Source organism: Myotis brandtii, unplaced genomic scaffold (genome assembly GCF_000412655.1).
Source record: "Myotis brandtii unplaced genomic scaffold, ASM41265v1 scaffold134, whole genome shotgun sequence".
NCBI classification, from domain to species: domain Eukaryota; kingdom Metazoa; phylum Chordata; class Mammalia; order Chiroptera; family Vespertilionidae; genus Myotis; species Myotis brandtii.
Window position 1 is genome coordinate 1,051,887 of NW_005354756.1, and position 14,453 is coordinate 1,066,339.

A 14,453-nucleotide genomic window follows, 5' to 3' on the forward strand; every position below is an offset into this window, starting at 1 on the left:
GCCCGCAACCAAGGTACATGCCCTTGACCGGAATCGAACCCGGGACCCTTCAGTCCACAGGCCGACGCTCTATCCACTGAGCCAAACCGGTTTCGGCTCTTTAGCTTCTTTTTAAAAAACAAAACAAAACACGTAAGCATTTAATTTTCTAAGTTGTGATGAAGCAAGAAATGCTTCAAAGTGCTTTAGTGAGATTATGAGGTGCTGATGGAAGTGTAAATTGGGTCAGGTGCTGACCATGTTCATTTTTAATCTGTATAGATTCTCTTGGAAGGGCCCGGCACGTTGAAGTTTAGTAATTTCTGCCTGGCAAAAGTGGAAGGTGAAAATTTGGAAGACTTCTTTGCTTTGATGGCAACAGAAGAAGGAGGAGGTGATAGTGGGGAACATGTACTGAAGAAAAATATGAAAAGTAGAACCCGAGGTACGTGGAGAGCTTTTAGATCCTAACGCTCGTTGTGGGCCACCCAGGTCACGTTAGCGGATGATGTTGACGTTTTATTTTGCTAGTCAAATAATGGATGCAAAATAACAATGACGAGGAGAAGTCCGGATACAGGGATGGCTTTGTCGACGGCCTAAGCTTTTCCATGAGGATCGAATGCTGTGTAGGCACCGGAACCCCTGATAGCCCGGATCTCATCCTGACCTCTGTATGTCCCTGACCACACGTCAGAACATCAGCAGCAGGGGTTTTGCCTCACTCCTGGCCGTATCCTCTGCACTTGGCACAGTGCCTGGCACACGCTACTGGCTCCGTAGTTATTTGTTTCACATGCTTGAGCAGCTGATACTTGCAATTAAGGAAGACTTTTAGGGGTTCACTCTTGGGCGGTGGTTTTGACAGTGAGCTGCGTCCTGGGGTGTTAGCTGTAGTTGAGCCAGTGTGCAGTGCTGGGTGCTGTCTGTGCCTCGATGACTGAGGGGGTGTCTGGGGGCGGAGCCTCCGTCAGCCCCGGTCTTTGAGTGTCTGAGCATCAGCCCTCGGCTGACCTGGGCCGCACTGTGGTTTGCACGATAAATAAGCTTTGCTGTAAATCCCGGGGGAATGTGGGGTGTTACTGCTGCGTAACTTAACACATCCTGTCCAAGATATTCTAACCAGAGCTGCTTTTCTTTGGACTATTTAAATTGTTAATTTCAAAGAGGATAAATATGCCTATATGTGCCACGCCTCTGACTGAGCTGGGTTTTTGAAATAACTCTGTTTATATTTTGACATATCCTGGTAAAATGGAACCTTACCATTAGGAAACATTAAACCGTGTGAAATGCACATGAAGTTATGTGCACGTGCATATTCTCCTCATTTTTACCTCGTCGGGTCTCTCCCAGGTGGGTTTGTGGTGAGAACAATACAAACTCCTAAGGAAGCTGCTGTTTGTACTTTGTGTTTAGGATCGCTTGCTTACACAGCACCCGAAATTGTGAAGGGCACCGACTTCTCCGTCGCCAGCGACCTCTGGTCTTTGGGCTGTCTGCTGTATGAGATGTTCTCAGGTGATTACTTTCTGCTTCATTTTCAAGTTAACAGCTGGATAAACACAAAGGTGAAATCTGTAGTTTGTAAACATTTTACCTCTAAGATGTGAAAAGGCTGCTTATTATTTTAACTTAATTTTTTAAAAATATATTTTTTATTGATTTCAGAGAGGAAGGGAGAGAGAGAATCATTGATTGGCTGCCTCCTGTACGTCCCCCGCTGGGCATGTGCCCTGACTGAGAATTGAACCGTGACCTCCTGGTTCATAGGTCGCTGCTCAACTACTGAGCCACACCAGCCGGGCAAAGGCTGGTTTTTCTAATTTCTGTCTATATGATTTTGGCTGGAGTACTTGGAGTCTAGGCACATTCAGGTCCTTAGGACCTTTTTGACCGATAGGTATTTTTCGTGATGATCTGGAATGTTGAAATGTGCCTAGCTATTAAAGAGCTGTGCTTATTAGTAGAAATTCTTGTAAAGGTACCTGTGACTGAATTATTCCCAAGTGTCCAGTAGCCCACGTAAACCATGGGTCCTGGTAGGTTCCATATGTGAATTTGTATATTGGTTGGGGTGACAGATTTTGAATTATAGAAATATAAAAATACATAGTGTGCCTGGTGTATACTAGACATTCAGTAATTAGTTATCGCTATATATGCATTTGTAAATTGTGTAATGCTGAACTATCTGCAGTTGGGTTGTTTTTTTTTTTAGAATTATTGGTGATGACAGACGTATTTAATTGACAAGTTTTCATGTAATTTCAGGAAAACCTCCATTCTTCTCAGAAAGTGTTTCAGAAGTAATTGAAAAGATTATTCATAAAGATCCTTCGCCACCTATTCCAAAAGGTAGGATTTTTGTTATAAATGCAGTTAATTTACACTTTACACTGACTACAGGTGCACTTTTGTTGTCTATTTTTATTGATTCATAACTTCCCAATTTACATTTTATAAATGTTCCCTAATTGTTATTTTTAGAAATGTTAGCGTTCCCTTTGCCATTTTTTTTTTTTAGATACTTAAATGGAAAAGTAGTAGTTTCCCTCATTTAAAATCACGAATTACTTTGCCCTCCTATATCAAGAGATGTCTGGCTTACAGATTGAGAAGTCAGACTTTTATTTATTATTTTGTCTCTGTGTCGTTTACCTAATTTGGACTCACGTCCTTTGTAGTTATGCCTGGTTAGTGTTTGCATAGTAACGAATTGGGCGTTCTCAGCCCTGGTCTTGATCAGAATGCTGCCCTGACAAGTTGTTAGAGCCTTTGGAAGGAGAGATAGTGTAGTATTTTAAGTGTCAGGATTTTAATCACACAAATTATGGTTAATATAACCATCTACTGTTAACAACTTTAAGGAAAGGAAAGAAAAACAAAAGCAGATACAAACGTAATAAAGCACTTTGCTCTACACCACAAGAAAAGTGAATCTTAAGCCACATAAACGAAAACGGAACTTTACAAAAAATAATAGTGGGAGTTTTTTTTTTTTTAATATATTTTATTGATTTTTTACAGAGAGGAAGGGAGAGAGATAGAGAGCTAGAAACATCGATGAGAGAGAAACATCAATCAGCTGCCTCCTGCACATCTCCTACTAGGGATGTGCCCGCAACTCAGGTACATGCCCTTGACCGGACTCGAACCTGGGACCTTTCAGTCAGAAGGCGGACGCTCTATCCACTGAGCCAAACCGGTTTAGGCTATAGTGGGAGTTTTTAAGAGAAAAAAAAAATCGGAAGTCATTCATGGAAGAAATAGGAATACAGGATATTTTCAATTTTTCAAGAATCACCCCAGGTGAAAAAAACAAAACTCTTGATATTTTGAAAATAATCTGTATTTCTTAAAACAAAATGATGTATTTTTTCCCTTTCATTAACGTAGTCTTATTTTTTGTAGAAATCAGTCATTCGTATTTCTCCTGATGACTTTTCAATACAATATTGATTATTGTTTTCTCCTATAAGTTAAAGGTTTTTATGCAGGGAAGAAACCTGGAAATGAGGTGCCAAAGGTCTGGTCAGGGTACCACTGGTGGCCCAAGCTCGCTATCTCACAGTCCTTCATCACACGGTGGCCAGAGTGCCTGACAGTGCCTGGCCATGTCTTGGGCCATTGTCTTCATGGCTTCTCATTTTAGCCATGACTGATAATTGGGCCATGGTGTGTGTGTATCTGTAATTTAAAAAGGCAAAGTTTGGAGATTAAGACAATTGGACAATATCATAATGTGATGCTTATTATTTTTCCTGCTAAAAATAAAAGGAATTACAAGTATTCTAATCATAGTATATTACAGCAAAGTTGGTCAAATTAATAATAATGCCTCAGAAAATGGGGCATAATTACTAGTGGGAGACAAGGTTATGAGTTTGTTAGGCCAGTAATCCTTACTGGGGTTAGACAATCAAGTAATTTTAGAAGTTGGTCGAAACTTAGTTTTCTGTAGTATAGGGAAAAGATATTAAAAAAAATTGTGCCCCTCTCCCCTCTATGTAAATGGAAGCTTAATTGTTATTAATAGACTGAGTGTTCTCTTTAAAAGAATTTATGTGCTTAAAGTTCCATGACTTTAAATGTTGATATAGGGTACGTATTCATCTCCTTATCACTTTTTTTTTCATTTTTGGGACTTAATTTGTGTGCAGATTCTTCTCTTCCTAAAGCGTCTCCAGATTTTGTGAATTTGCTGGATGGTTTGCTTCAAAAGGATCCACAGAAAAGGTCTGCGTGGATGGTATTGTAATATGAACGATGAGCGGGATCTGTTTTTTTCTTTCATGCACTTCTGGAATGGCACTGTTCTTCATACACACAGAGGGGTTCAAACTACTTTTTACAAAAGGAAATCTGAGTTGACACTCAGGGTTTTTCTTTGCCCGTGTTTTTAATGATGAGGAATTTTAAGTCATTTTCTCCTTTAATGTATTCAATAGTTGCCTAATACCTTGATGGATTTTCTTGTAACTCCTGAATTCCAGCAGCTTAGTTCTTTCCATTGGAGACTTCAGGCTAAAGCTCCCTTTGACTGTTGGACTAGGGAGGGTACTGTCGAGATGGCTGATGTAATAACACTAACTGGGTGGTATTTTAATGCGATATATTTTTATGATACTCCCGTCATCATGGAGACATCAAGTGACAGGAAAATTGCACAGTGTGACATTTCTGTGTTGCAGCGTGGGGAGGGGGTTTCCCTGGCCTGGGGGTCAAGAGCAGTTGGTTCCTAGTTCGGGTTCTGCCACTAGGTAACTGCAGGAAAAGGGAGTGGGGACACCGTTGTGAAGCAAGTATTTGGGTCTCTGCCTCAGTGTAAAATAATGAGAATATTTCACATAGCAAATAAAACACTCCGTTCTCCATCTTCGTTAAATGTAAGAGAGAACTTGCAGAAGGAAAAGCTGTTCTTGTATAAGTTTTAGGACAAACCTCCCATGCTTATAATAGAATGCCTTTAGGATTAGTGTTATTTTGGTTGGTAATCTTCCAGACATCTTTTGATAGGCTTAAGGATACTTTATTTAGGATGATATACCTACATTTCTACCTATTTATATCTCTATATTGTATGCTTTTTTTTTTTTTTGCACAAATGAGACCACCAGACCAGCTACTTTTTTCTCTCTCTGTTTGCTTAGTCATTTTTTTCTTTTTTAAATATATATTTTATTGATTTCAGAGAGGAAAGGAGAGGGGAGAGAGAGAGAGAAACATCAGTGATGAGAGAGAATCATTGATTGGCTGCCTCCTGCACGCCCCCTACTGGGGATCAAGTCTGCAATCTGGGCATGTGCTCTGACCTGGAATCAAACCATGACCTTCTGATTCATAGGTCGACGCTCAACCACTGAGCCACGCCGGCCGGGTTATATCTACTTAGTCACTTTGACTGGCTGCAGTGTATACATGATAACCTATAATAGCAATAAACACTGAGTGTGTCTTGATTGAGAATACCATACACACTGCTACAGGAAATAGCCTTTGAGTATGTTTTGTTATTCACTTGGGCAGTTATCCCTTTTGGATAAATGCTGGCCAAACGCGAAGAGCATTTAAAAGTGTGATACGTTTGCTGCATTTGGGGAACATGTTCGAAATGGTTTCCACGTTCAGCAACGCTAGGAAGCTCTTTCCCCACCAGTTACCTGCCAAGGGCTTTGCTGATCTTACATGTTTTTGCCAATCTTATGAATGGAAAAGAAATTCCATTTTACTGGCAATTTTATTTCTCCATGAGTGAATTTTAAGAGCCCTTGTATATATAGTTGTAAATTCTTCTTTTTTATCATTAGAGTTTTAATTTTGATTAAAGTAGTTTTCACTTCAATTCAGAAATGTTGAACGATTAAATTAATTAAATATAAGCTATTTTCTTCTTTTGTTTTAAAATTTCAGTCAGGTTTAACCTTTTTTGAATCTGATGAGTATACCTGGAGGTATAATAATCTATTAGTAGTAAAACGTAATGCTTTGAGAGTGAGTCTGGGTTGTAGATAGAGCCAAAAGTCACTTTCATGTGGGTGACAACAGTTAATGTAGCTAGACAACATTTTGGCACCTAAATAGAGATGTGACTGTATATAGTCATGAAGTTGATATTCTTGTTTATTTCTGAATGAAGTTATAGGATTGAAGTCCCACAAATGAAATGTGTAAAACAGGCAGGGTGCCCTAGAATAATCAAGCCTGTCTTGGAGCAGAATTATAGGTTGATAATATGTGATCTATTTGCTTTACATTTTTAAATTAATTGATAGATTTCTTCATTGAGAACCCAAAATGTTTTCATCAGGCTTCCTGGATATGAACCCTGAGACTTTCAATACTTAGTTGTCAGACCCTTTCATTCTGCACCATGTGAGGCCTCTGAATTATTTCTGAATTATCGGTTGCTGTTTGAGAGGTCAGTTGCGTACTGGAATGAAAGAGTAAAGTATCGCACGATCTCAGAGGTGCATTTACATGGAGATATTTATAAATGATAAGATCTGATTCCTGTAACTGGGACATGTCCTGTGACTTTCCCCTGGGAATCATGTTAACAGAATTTTAACGTTTGTGTTTTATACAGATTAACTTGGGCAGGCCTGCTGCGGCATCCATTTTGGAAGGATGCTTTTACTAGAAGAGATCAGGACTCGAGCACCGAGGACTCCAGCGTCAGGTAGGATCAGCTTATCTTTGTGTGGGGGGCATGGCTGCCAAACACTCCTACGCATTAGTGTTCTAATGACGCAGCATCAATGACAAGAATTTCTGTGCTTTCCTAGTAGAAAAATCAAGCGTTTGTTCAAGGGTTGTTGAAAGAGTTTCGTCATGACATTTTTGTGTTCTTGATTTTGCGGGTTTTCCGATCAGTCGTTTCAACTCGAGTCGTTGATTTAGTATGGTAGTTATCAGTTCTGTTTACCAGCTACAAGTGGCTTCCCATCTTGCAAGCATGGGGTAGGGTCTCATTGCCCCCTTTTCAGTTCGGTGCAGTCACATGACTTGCTCTGGCTAATGGAATGTGAGCAGAAGTGACGTGTGTTATTTCTGGATAGAAACTTGAAAGCCAGTGTGTGATCTGCTGCACTTCTCCTGGTGAGTTCATTGGGAAGAAAACTGTCACAATGGAGTTGCTGTCAGGCTGGGCCTTTAGTGCCCTCGATGAGCATATATTTCCCACCAGCCTGCATGTCTGTGCCTGAGGAAGATAAACAGTTACAAGATTCTGAGCCACTGGCGTTTGAGGGGTTGTATGTCACCACAGCATAACCGAGCTCTCTTTAGTGCCCTCGATGAGCATATCTTTCCCAGCAGAGCCTGCATGTCTGTGCCTGAGGAAGATACACAGTTACAAGATTCTGAGCCACTGGCATTTGAGGGGTTGTATGTCACCACAGCATAACCGAGCTCATCTTGACTAATATACTTTGTTTTTATTATAAAAATCTTCTTAGCCCAGGACCCTTACAAAATTGATGGTATTTGGAAAAGAACAGGTGAGAAGTAGCTGAATAAAAGTTCTGATAATTGACTTTTTCCCCTCCTTACCTCATTGTGATAAATGGTTGTCTGATCCTTAATTTTAATCTTGGCAAGTTCATTGTCTTGGATCGAGGAGTCTGAATTCTATTTGAAGTCTTTCCCAAACTTGAGTTTCTCTGAGCCAGTGAGCTTCAGTTATGCTTTCACTATTGTATTAGGTGCTACAGAGAACTGGGCGCTGGTCTGCAGTGTCAGCAAGTCACAGAATATCTCCGACCTTAGTTTGTTATCTTCCTTTTTAACCTCCTTGCCTTTTATTTCTTTTTTCTGCCTTATTGCCCTTGCTGGGACTTTTTTCCAGTAAGATACTGAATCAGGAGTGATGAAAACGAACATCCTTGCCTGGTTTCTGCTTGTAGGATGAAAGCGCCTTTCCCCATTAAGAACGATGAGGTGGAGGTTTCTGTCGCTGCCCTTTGTCAGTTTGAATGAACACTGAATTTTATTGAATGCCTTTATGTATTGGGTAATGTGATCATGTGGTTTTTCTTCTTTAGATTCTCATTATGGACTCTTTCATAAATTGGCTTTCAAATATTGAACCAGCCTTGCATTCCCACAATAAAGTTATTGTGTGTGACAGTTTTTGTCTTGCTGGATGTGTTTGTGGCCTAGTGGCGGGAGGACAGTGAGAGAGGTTGAGAAAGAGAGTGGAGCCCCAGGGGTTTGCCCCACATTCTTGAGACCGTAGCTTTTTGGTTAGAGAAGAGGATGACCCCCTCTGTGAGTGTTAGGCACTGGCCAGAATCTGCTGCTGTTCCCAGCCCCCTGCTTCAGGGTTACCTGGGGGCCGGGGCAGGACAGAACGGAAGAAGAAAAGGAACACCTAGGGGATTTCCCTGCCCTGACCCAAGAGGTCCCTTTCCTGTCCTTGGAACAGAAACAGAGGGCTTCTGACAGGCTTCCTCTGTCTCCTCGCTGCCTTCGAGCCCAGGCTGGGCAGCACCGGGAGGGGAAACTCTAGGGAGACTCATGTTGGGTCACGGCTACGTTGAGTTCTGGTTTCCGTCCCCAATCTGCCAGCTGCTATTTATTTTTCTGGGAGAAGGCGTAGAGACTTCTTCACACACTGTCCTGCTCGTAGCGGTGCTCATGGTCACTGCTCGATGAAAAATACTGCTTTTCTCCATGGCTTTGCCAAATGTCACATGTAATTTAGTTATCATTTCCACCCTCTTGTTCGACACAGAAAGCTGTGTAGAAAGCTCACAAGTAAGTTTGATTGTGTTGACTTTCTCCTGTTGAGCAGCAGAAACATGATGGAATGTTCCGGGTCACAAGATGCCAAGGAGCTTGTGAGGAGCCCTCCGAGCGGACAGGCCAGAGGGGAGAGGAGTGGTCAGCGGCCGAGTCGCTCTTGGAGACTAGGTGGGCTTCCATCCGAGCACGTGTGTGCTGCCCAGAATGCCGTGTCGGAGAGTTCCCTCCGCATTCGTGCTGTCTGTCTCTCCCAGTCCCTGTCTGCGGGTGCCCCGCTCATGGTACCTGTTCCTTCATGGCTAACGTTCTCCTTTCCTGCCACAGAAGATCCAGCTGAGCTGCGGCCTAAGAATACTCTCGGGGGTCAACTGAACGAGTCCATGTTCCTTCTCAGGTGGGTGAAGTGACAGAGCAGTGAGGGGTCCCCGGCCGGGGGATGAAAGTACATCTTATTACAGCATCTGTTGTCCTGGATTTTAAAAAAGCTTTGTATACTCCCGGGCATTTCCTGTGAGCTAAGTCAGTACTTGTTTAATGAATGAACAAACAGATAAGTAAGTGAAAGAGAAATGGGAATCCTGATATTTGGGAATTTGAAGGAGTTTACTAAAGAAGACCCTGGTGATCTAAGTGAATTTCTTAAAATGTGAAAAACTGAAAATCAGAGACTGGGGGTGGGGGTGGGGCGGGGAATGGAGTGGCCCATCAGGGGCACGGAGGCCATTGACAGGTGTGGGCGGAGTCATTACAAGTAGATGTGGGTTTATAGCACTCCTCAGCAGGCACCAAGAAACCTTTCCATATTGAACATCATCTGAAATAAAATTGTGAATATTCATCCTTTGTGGAATATCTGATGTATTTTGTTACGTTAATCCTGCTCACACCAGCAGACATTTAAAGAATAATAAAATCATTGTTGTAAGGTTTCCAGTGAAAACAGAAAATACTGCGTGGAGCATAGAAGCTGTAAACAAAAAAAACACACAAAAAATTAGCCAGGGAATTACTTTAAAAAGTTATAAAAATAATAGTCATGTAAACACAGATAAGATTAAATGTTTTTTTATATGATGAGATCACAGAGAATTAACGTATTCTGCCCTTTTTCAGGAGACCTGTTTTTATTTTCTCCAGCATATAGTAAGCGGAGGGTAAAGTTTCTGACGTGTGAGTAATGGTCACTGGTGTGTGTGTTTCAGTTCTCGTCCTACGCCGCGAACCAGCACTGCCGTGGGGTCAAGTCCTGGTGTGGATGTGACCCAGAGTTCACCGCAGAAGGCGCCTCCTTTGACCAAGGTGAACAGCGATGGATTGTTTTTTGTTTTTTGTGTGTTTTACATGAGATATAGAGATTCTAAAGAATAATTGCAAGTTGGTTCCCAAACTATGTTGGTGATTACAAAATTTACAATTAAGTCATTGCCTTATCATTGGTTTTTCTAGTAAGCACACTTAAGAGAGAGGTGCTTTATACTTTTTTAAAAATATATTTTTTAATTGATTTCAGAGAGGAAGAGGGGGAAAGAGATAGAAACATCCATGATGAGAGAGAATCATTGATCAGCTGCCTTCCGCAAGCCCCCCACTGGGGAACGAGCCTACAATCTGGGCATGTGCCCTTGACCAGAATCGAACCTGGGACCGTTCAGTTCACAGGCCAACACTCTATCCACTGAGCCAAACCCGCTAGGGCATATAGGTTTTTTTTTTTTTAAAATACAGCTTCATTGAGCTATCATTGATGTACCACGTAATTCACCCATTTAATTCACCCATATGAAGATCAAATGATAATCCCTGTCAAAGTGTTTTGAGTATCAGTTGAGGTACATTAGAGATGACCTTGCTCAGCATCTTATTAGTTCAGTCTTTCAAAGCTCTTCATTAGGCACAGAAACAGTCTAATTTTTGTTGTTGTTTCAGACCACAGTTGGGCACTTGAGCCAGCAGGACATGGAATCCCAGATGAGGGAGCTCATCTACACAGACGCAGAACTCGTCGTCACGCCGATTATTGACAATCCCAAGGTGCGGAGAACACCCCACCCCCCGAGGGCTGGGTTTTCCATTTCACTGAGGACTGAAGTCTGGGTGATGTTTTCATTTCTGTTCCTCTTGTCGTCCGCTTGGATTTCGTTCGAACCACACACATGTCCACACGCCTAACTCCCGCCCTGTCTGTAACCCTCTCTCCTTCCTGCCTGGGCGGTGTCAGACCTGAGTCCTCGAGGCCTTCCTTTCTCAGCACGTGCTTAACGTGGATCACTCCAGATGTTCTAGTTCAGCGGTTCTCAACCTGTGGATCGAGACCCCTTTGGCGGTCGAACGACCCTTTCACAGGGGTCGCCTAAGACCATCCTGCATATCAGATATTTACATGACGATTCATAACAGCAACATTACAGTTATGAAGTAGCAATGAAAATAATTTTATGGTTGGGTCACAACATGAGGAACTATTTAAAGGGCCAGAAGGTTGAGAACCACTGTTCTAGTTGATGGTGTTACGAAGGCAGATGGCAGTGAGCACCGCTCACCAGGCGTGGCTGGGTGGGCCGATCACAGAGACCACGCCCTCTCATAGGCTATCAGACGCAGGTGGGCGGTGGCAGACCCTGGGAGCTGGGGGACTCTGGGTTCACTTCTACCCCAGGGGAATCCTGTCGCTTCCTGTCCTTTGGAAAGCAATGCTCTGTTACTAGGGATGAGTGCCTTCCTTGAAAAAATGTCATTTCTCAGTCCCTTTGTTTTCTGTTGACGCCCAGTCTCCAACACATTCCTCCACTATCTATTCTGTATGTGAATTTTTTAAACTGTCTTTTTCTGTGTAAATTTGTGACCGTTTCCTCTCATCTCATCTTCCTCTCATCTTCAGGGAACATTGCTCTGGTTTAGAGTAAATGGGTTGTTGGATGTGTGCGTATTTGCTACAAAGACAGCATTTAATATAGATCACCCAGCGATTTTCACAACAGAGCGACTTCTTTTTATGAGTTTAGATACCTGGCAGAATAACTGGATATTACATGAAATTTAATGGGCAATGGGGCGTTTTCCCAGTGGACCTTCTAGAACAATTTGTGAATTTTTTAAAACCATATTCTCTCTATTTTTTTATTTCATCTTATAGCCACGTTTGGTTGTTTCTGGGAAATGTTAGCTGTTTTTTAAACATTATTACTATAGGCTTTTATTTTGAACTGATTTTAGACTTCTAGAAAAACGTTAGACAATATTAGCGTTCCTCCCTATATACCTTTTCCCCAGTTTCTCCTAATGTGAACATCCTGCAGGACCGCAGGTGGTTAGCAGACCCAGGGGATTAACGTTAGCACGGTGCGAATTTTGCCAGCTGTGACCCTGATGCCCCTTTTCTGTTCCTGGACCCACATTTCAGTTTATGTCTCCTTGCTCTCCTACGGGCGGTCCTTGTCTTTCCCGGCCCTTTGGTCATTTCCTGACCTCTGCTGTTCTTCATGACCTTGACACTTGGAAGTGGTCAGGTGTTTTGTAGAATGTCCCTCCACTTAGGTTTGTCGAAGGCTTTCTCTTGATAAGAATGAGGTTGTCTATTTCTGGCAAGAATACTACCAGCCAAGGCCTTAAAAACGCACTATGGATTTTGGAGAAGTGAGACATAGAAAGGTGATGGTTGAATATTTAATTAAAAGCCTCAAGAGGAAGGACTCCAGCTGCTCCAGACTCATGCGCTTTCCTATTGAGGTGTCACAGCTTCCTGGAGCGATGTGGTCTTGAATTCAGCCTTCAAGTCATGGCCATTCCTATGACCTCAGTCCACCTCCTACCTCCTCTTCATAAACCCTGTCCTGGCCACATCAGCCAGAAGGGCTTGCTGCCTTCTCTAATGCTTAAAAACACTCCTCTCGTGAGATGTTTTGTCTGATTATGTCCTGCCTGTTCTGCACTGTTACTTCAGTTTTTTTGTTGTTTAACAAATGTCTGTGTTGTTACCCGAGTGGCAGCTCTCTGACAACAGGATCATGTCTTCTGTATGTGTGTGTGTCCCCCTAACACTGAGCATGGGACCTGGCAGGTCCCCAGCACGTGTTTTGTTCAGTGACCAAATTTCTCACCTAGAGGTAAATTAGCTTACAAGTAAGCCGCAGTAGGGCATCTCTTTTATGAAGCTTAATTTTGCTGCAAATATCAATGGAAATGATCTTATTTTTATAAATCATCATCCATATTTGTATATTTTAATCCGAAAGGGCACTGTTGAATTCTTATAGGTGACAAATTTTACAGCATTCCTTTCTGTCCTCACTAATTTATAATCTGATCTAGGCGATAAATCAGGAGCCAATGTCTGTCTCAAAAGGTGTTTTTTTTTCTTTTTTAAACCACAGATCATGAAACAACCACCAATTAAATTTGATCCAAAAGTATTGCATCTACCAGCATATTCAGGTAGGCTCATAAAGGTTTAGACACTTTGCAGACAGACATTTAACAGCACATGGAATATTTTATTCACAGATAGCTAAATTTCTATTTTCTTGCCAACTGGTTGTCCTCTTGGCAGTGCTATGCAAATTGTAAACAACCTGTAATCCATTTGTGCCAGCTTTTGCCCATACTCAGCTGAGTCTGGGCTGCCCTGTGCTCTTGTGGGTGGGAGAGTTCCTGAAAAGCTGGGTGGGTTTTCCTGTTACGTGGGTGGGCCCTTCTCCTGCCCTTCCCCTGGTAGAGCCCATTGAATTTCCAACATTTGTGGTGTTATTGTGGGTGTGGAGGGTTGGAGGCCACAATGAAGAATTGAGAGTCTACTCAAGGAAGCCAGGGCAGTTGAGAATGGGACCAGATGGTTCACTTTTGTGGGGATGGTGTGGGAATGGATGTTGGGGTCCAGCCCCAGCAGGTCCAGGGGTTCCCAAAGGTGTGGATGGAGTCGGCGAAGAAGGGCGACTGTGTCAAGCAGCAAGGATGGACTGGCTTCCGGCAAATGGAGATACTTAAAAGAAGATTGTTATGTTTCCTTTCACCTACTGGAAAGTCTGATTTAGGGTGAACGTCAGAAATTAAAAAAATAAAAAGAAATTTAGAGAGATGTCATCAATCCATTGCCTCCTGCGCACCCCCTACCAGGGATTGAGCCAGCAACCCAGGCATGTGTCCTGACTGGGACTAGAACCAGCAACCTTTCGGTGCATGGGATAATGCCCAACCAACTGAGCCACACTGGCCAGGGCAGAAATGTTTTTATACCATAAATTTGGGTGTATTGTATTTGATAAAGCTATTGAACCAGATTTGAAAAACTTCATCATCATGGCTAGAGTAGAATCTCTGATTTGAAATAAAATCAAAGTAAATTAAAAACATAAAATATAGGCAAATTTAAATAAGCCATGCCAAATAGAACCACTATTGATGAAAACGTAGAGGATTACTATAAAATAATATTCCTTCCCCTTTGCCCTTTACTTTGAGTTATTCTGGGAAACGGCTGTTGCAGTTTATCTTGTTTGAAGGTGGAGATCTGCTCAGCCCTGTTAACTGGGGATGGCATCTCTTTCCTCGTTTCGGCCTGTGTTTGTGTAGGGATGTGGAGGCAGGATCCCAGGTGACTTCAGCTTTCGTATTCACCTTGTGATGTTGAATAGTAATTTCATTGGAACCTTTTAACAACTGTAAAATCTTTGGCTTTTCCAATATTCTAAGGCTAGATTGCTTTATTTACAGAAAGACTTGTTTTTTTTCAT

General features: G+C 42.1%; 1 protein-coding gene across 2 annotated transcripts in view; it reads left to right on the top strand.

The window, feature by feature from the left end:
• ULK4 (unc-51 like kinase 4) overlaps positions 1 to 14,453 on the top strand; it is a 290,018-nt gene that overhangs the window by 9,512 nt on the left and 266,053 nt on the right. For both annotated transcript variants that reach the window (XM_014534909.1, XM_005860404.2), the window contains exons 5-14: positions 262 to 424; positions 1,399 to 1,500; positions 2,254 to 2,337; positions 4,143 to 4,218; positions 6,569 to 6,661; positions 8,777 to 8,895; positions 9,052 to 9,121; positions 9,930 to 10,026; positions 10,654 to 10,758; positions 13,098 to 13,158. In XM_014534909.1, the coding sequence (XP_014390395.1) occupies positions 262 to 424; positions 1,399 to 1,500; positions 2,254 to 2,337; positions 4,143 to 4,218; positions 6,569 to 6,661; positions 8,777 to 8,895; positions 9,052 to 9,121; positions 9,930 to 10,026; positions 10,654 to 10,758; positions 13,098 to 13,158 (970 nt within the window). The remainder of the gene's footprint in view (positions 1 to 261; positions 425 to 1,398; positions 1,501 to 2,253; positions 2,338 to 4,142; positions 4,219 to 6,568; positions 6,662 to 8,776; positions 8,896 to 9,051; positions 9,122 to 9,929; positions 10,027 to 10,653; positions 10,759 to 13,097; positions 13,159 to 14,453) is intronic.